General features: G+C 35.9%; 1 protein-coding gene across 4 annotated transcripts in view; it reads left to right on the forward strand.

Annotated features, from left to right (window-relative positions):
* Positions 1–3,886, forward strand: part of LOC106462874 (probable nuclear hormone receptor HR38) — a 69,153-nt gene that overhangs the window by 29,386 nt on the left and 35,881 nt on the right. For all 4 annotated transcript variants that reach the window (XM_022390274.1, XM_022390276.1, XM_013922840.2 and 1 more), the window contains one exon: positions 3,385–3,569. In XM_022390274.1, coding sequence (XP_022245982.1) covers positions 3,546–3,569 — 24 coding nt within the window. In that variant the 5' untranslated portion in view covers positions 3,385–3,545. The remainder of the gene's footprint in view (positions 1–3,384; positions 3,570–3,886) is intronic.

Genomic DNA, 3,886 nt, shown 5'->3' on the forward strand with positions numbered 1-3,886 from the left:
GAATAAACCAGTTTTATTAAGTAAGGACTTGTGTCGCTAAAGTTTCGTCGGAACGAAGTTACGGAAAATCAACTAACGAACGGAGACGTAACAATAGTATTAGAATGGCTAATGTTTCGTCAGAAAAGTATATGTAAAATAATTTAAATAATCTATAAAATGCAGATTGAAATATACCTTAACCATTTTATAATTGTAAGAGCCACACCAGTTAGTTGTTTTACAAGTGTGTGAAACGTCCTTTAATGTCTTACAAAAATGTTTGGAATATTTAAATTTAGATCTTCTTTCTACTTGATGCACACTGATGGCTCTTATAAAAATCAACCGCTAAATAGAAATTACTGCTGTCAGTTCAAACGTTTAAGTAAACTTTTCAACAAAATTTGTTTGCAATCGTGTATTGGGAAATTTATCGAAAACAAACACGTGTGAAGAAGTTATGTGGAGTTTCTTTATAATGGTGTAATCGAAAAGTTACAGAAAACAAACACGTGTGAAGAAGTTATGTGGGTTTCTTTGTAACGGTAAAATGGGAAATTTACTGAAAACAAACACGTGTGAAGAAGTTATGTGGGTTTCTTTGTAATGGTGAAATCGAAAGTTACTGAAAACAAACACGTGTGAAGAAGTTATGTGGGTTTCTTTGTAACGGTAAAATGGGAAATTTACTGAAAACAAACACGTGTGAAGAAGTTATGTGGATTTCTTTGTAATGGTTAAATCAGAAAGTTACTGAAAACAAACACGTGTGAAGAAGTTATGTAGTATTTCTCTGTAACGGTAGAATGATATTTACAGAAGACTAACACGTGTGAAGAAGTGATGTAGGGTTTCTTTGTAACGGAAGAATGATATATACAGAAAAGTAACACGTGAAGAAGTGGTGTAGGGTTTCTTTATAACGGCAGAATGATATTTACAGAAGACAAACACGTGAAGAAGTGGTGTAGGGTTTCTTTGTAACGGTAGAATGATATTTACAGAAGACTAACACGTGAAGTGATGTAGGGTTTCTTTATAACGGCAGAATGATATTTACAGAAGACAAACACGTGAAGAAGTGGTGTAGGGTTTCTTTGTAACGGTAGAATGATATTTACAGAAGACTAACACGTGAAGAAGTGATGTAGGGTTTATTTGTAACGGTAGAATGATATATATATACAGAAGACTAACACGTGAAGAAGTGATGTAGGGTTTTTTTGTAACGGTAGAATGATATTTACAGAAGACTAACACGTGAAGTGATGTAGGGTTTCTTTGTAACGGTAGAATGATATTTACAGGAGACTAACACGTGAAGTGATGTAGGGTTTCTTTGTAACGGTAGAATGATATTTACAGAAGACTAACACGTGAAGTGATGTTGATGTCTCCCTACAACCGTATACAAAGTTCAATAGAAATATTCGCCATATTCTACTGTTTACCTTATATCTGATACCCAGGTACTGAAAGCTCATAGTTCTTGTTAGTCTATTAATAATTTAGTTTATACTTCGATACCACAATAAAATATGTCATAAAACATAAATATCATATTGTTTCTATACGTTTCCAGATTGATAGATGGTAAATTTGACAAATGTAAGTTATTAGGTTATTACTGTTATCTTAAAGCTTGTTGTATAACGAAATACGTTAAAATGCTTTATACGTTAATTTGTGAGGAAGGTAGTATTTAAGCTCAATTGTGACTCCAACTTCAGATCCCATCAGTCCGTAGTGTTGTAATACTGTGATTGCACGAAGACCAAGAGAATGACCTAAAGCCTTCTACTTGACTCAGAACGGGCCCTCAGTGGCGGCTCAGTGGAGAGTCTGAAGGCTTATAACGTTAAAAACCGGATTTCGATACCTGTAGTGGGGACAGTCCAGATAACCCCTTTTGTAGCTTTGTGCTGAACAACAAACAAACAAAAGGCTCAGAACGTGGAATTACTGTACTTTTTGTGTTACACGGAAAAAACCTTGAACTTAGAGATAGAAATTAGATTACCACATATTAGCGCTGAACCATGGTAGCTCCAGACCACCGATTAGTACACATGTTGAACCATATTAGCGCTGAACCATGGTAGCTCTAGACCACCGATTAGTACACATGTTGAACCATATTAGCGCTGATAAACCGATAAGCTAAGCATATAGGATTATTTATAGTAGTGCTACTATACCGATTAGCACGACATTCGGAGTTATATAAGTTGCTAAGACACTGATGAGCACGTGCTAGGTAATATTAGTGCTAATATCAGTATAAAAACAATATGGTCAGCCACGTTAGCGTTAAGACACCGGAGAGCACAACACAGTAAATAATTGTAACCCGAGCTCACTGGTTAAAACATACTGGAATACAGGTCTAGTACACCGATTAACAAAACGTTTTAAACCACGGTAGCCTTCGATCACCAATTACGACAATACGCTGGATCATTGTAACACTAGTTGATTAGTCTTGAAGTGTAAACTGTGACGGGACGGGACACGAACTTTTGATTTTGCTACCCAGGCAAATGCTTTGGACAACCAAACTACCATGTCTTCCTCCCTCAGCTTCAGAAGAATACCCAATTCCAGAGGACAGGGTATACGTTTAGAATAACGCTTATTAATATGTATTTAAACAAAAGTTGTCTGTTTTTTTAGAGTCTTGACGTCACAAGCTATGAGGGACTAATTGAACCAATTTCGATCATACGTTGGAGTATGACTGCCATTTCAATTTTTATAACGTGAAGCTGACTCCAACTAAAAGTGGCCTTTAATGCCACCTCTAGCACGAATACCCTTTGCTGATCATCTTTATTCAACAGGCCTAACTTTGTTAAAAGTGGTGAAGGGGGAAGGGAGAGTGTAAGGAATAACTGGCGAGCGATCGAAGAGAGAAAAGTTCTTGCTAAAAATAGTCAAAGTAGAATGACAAGTGCCCCTTCTACTACCCACCCACTCCCCATCCCTGGTTAAGCGTCTATGCAAACAGATGTGTATGGCAAATGACGCCTATGCACACCGTCCTGCCATCCCCATATCACTAATTAAATAAATTCCACACGAATACAATACAATTTTAAGTCTGTAGTTAAACTTACATCATTCTCGCCAGCACAATGTTGTATCATATTGGTCATGTTTATCAAAAGTCATTCTACCCTAACTTGACTTCCACTTATTATTGATTGTACTACTACCAGATATTTCTACGTTAACTTTTATTTGAATTTTTGTAATTACCATCATGATTGAAATATAACTTAAGTGGTAATCTTGTCGATTTACTAAACGAATATTCCACGCTGTAAGTCTTTCTTTTTATTACCATTCACATTTAAAACAGGAAACGGTGTGGATGTTAATTTTTGCATATATTTGTTTCAGTTCCGACTGTTCGAAGTACTGGAGCAGACAAAACAGACCTCCTTACAACAAGTTCAATATCACAAGGTGAAACAATTATAGTAACTCCCCAAGATCCAGTGGGTTCGTCTACCAAAAGAACCACCTCTGAAGAAATAGTGAAATCATCTGAACACTTCACTATGCTGCTAATTCGTCAGTCTCAGGTATTGTCACCCATTAGCTACACATACCATGTGTAGATTTGTTTGCTAGTTCGTATAAACAACTCAATTCCAAAATTTTACAAAAATAGAAACTAACGTATGCCTAACCAAACAATTACACCTGGTTCAACCTAACCTAACTCAATTTCATCAAACCAACTAAAGCTAATACATAGGAACATCATATTTCTCTCCAAAGTTGCAAGTATGAAAAAAACAAAACAGATACATTTTAATACTTGCATAATTAAGCATCAAAACAAGATTTCAGTCCCGAGCTTTTAGGAAACCAATTCCTAAGAAAATAGAGCATACTT

The sequence above is a fragment of the Limulus polyphemus genome, unplaced genomic scaffold (genome assembly GCF_000517525.1).
Source record: "Limulus polyphemus unplaced genomic scaffold, Limulus_polyphemus-2.1.2 Scaffold1272, whole genome shotgun sequence".
NCBI classification, from domain to species: domain Eukaryota; kingdom Metazoa; phylum Arthropoda; class Merostomata; order Xiphosura; family Limulidae; genus Limulus; species Limulus polyphemus.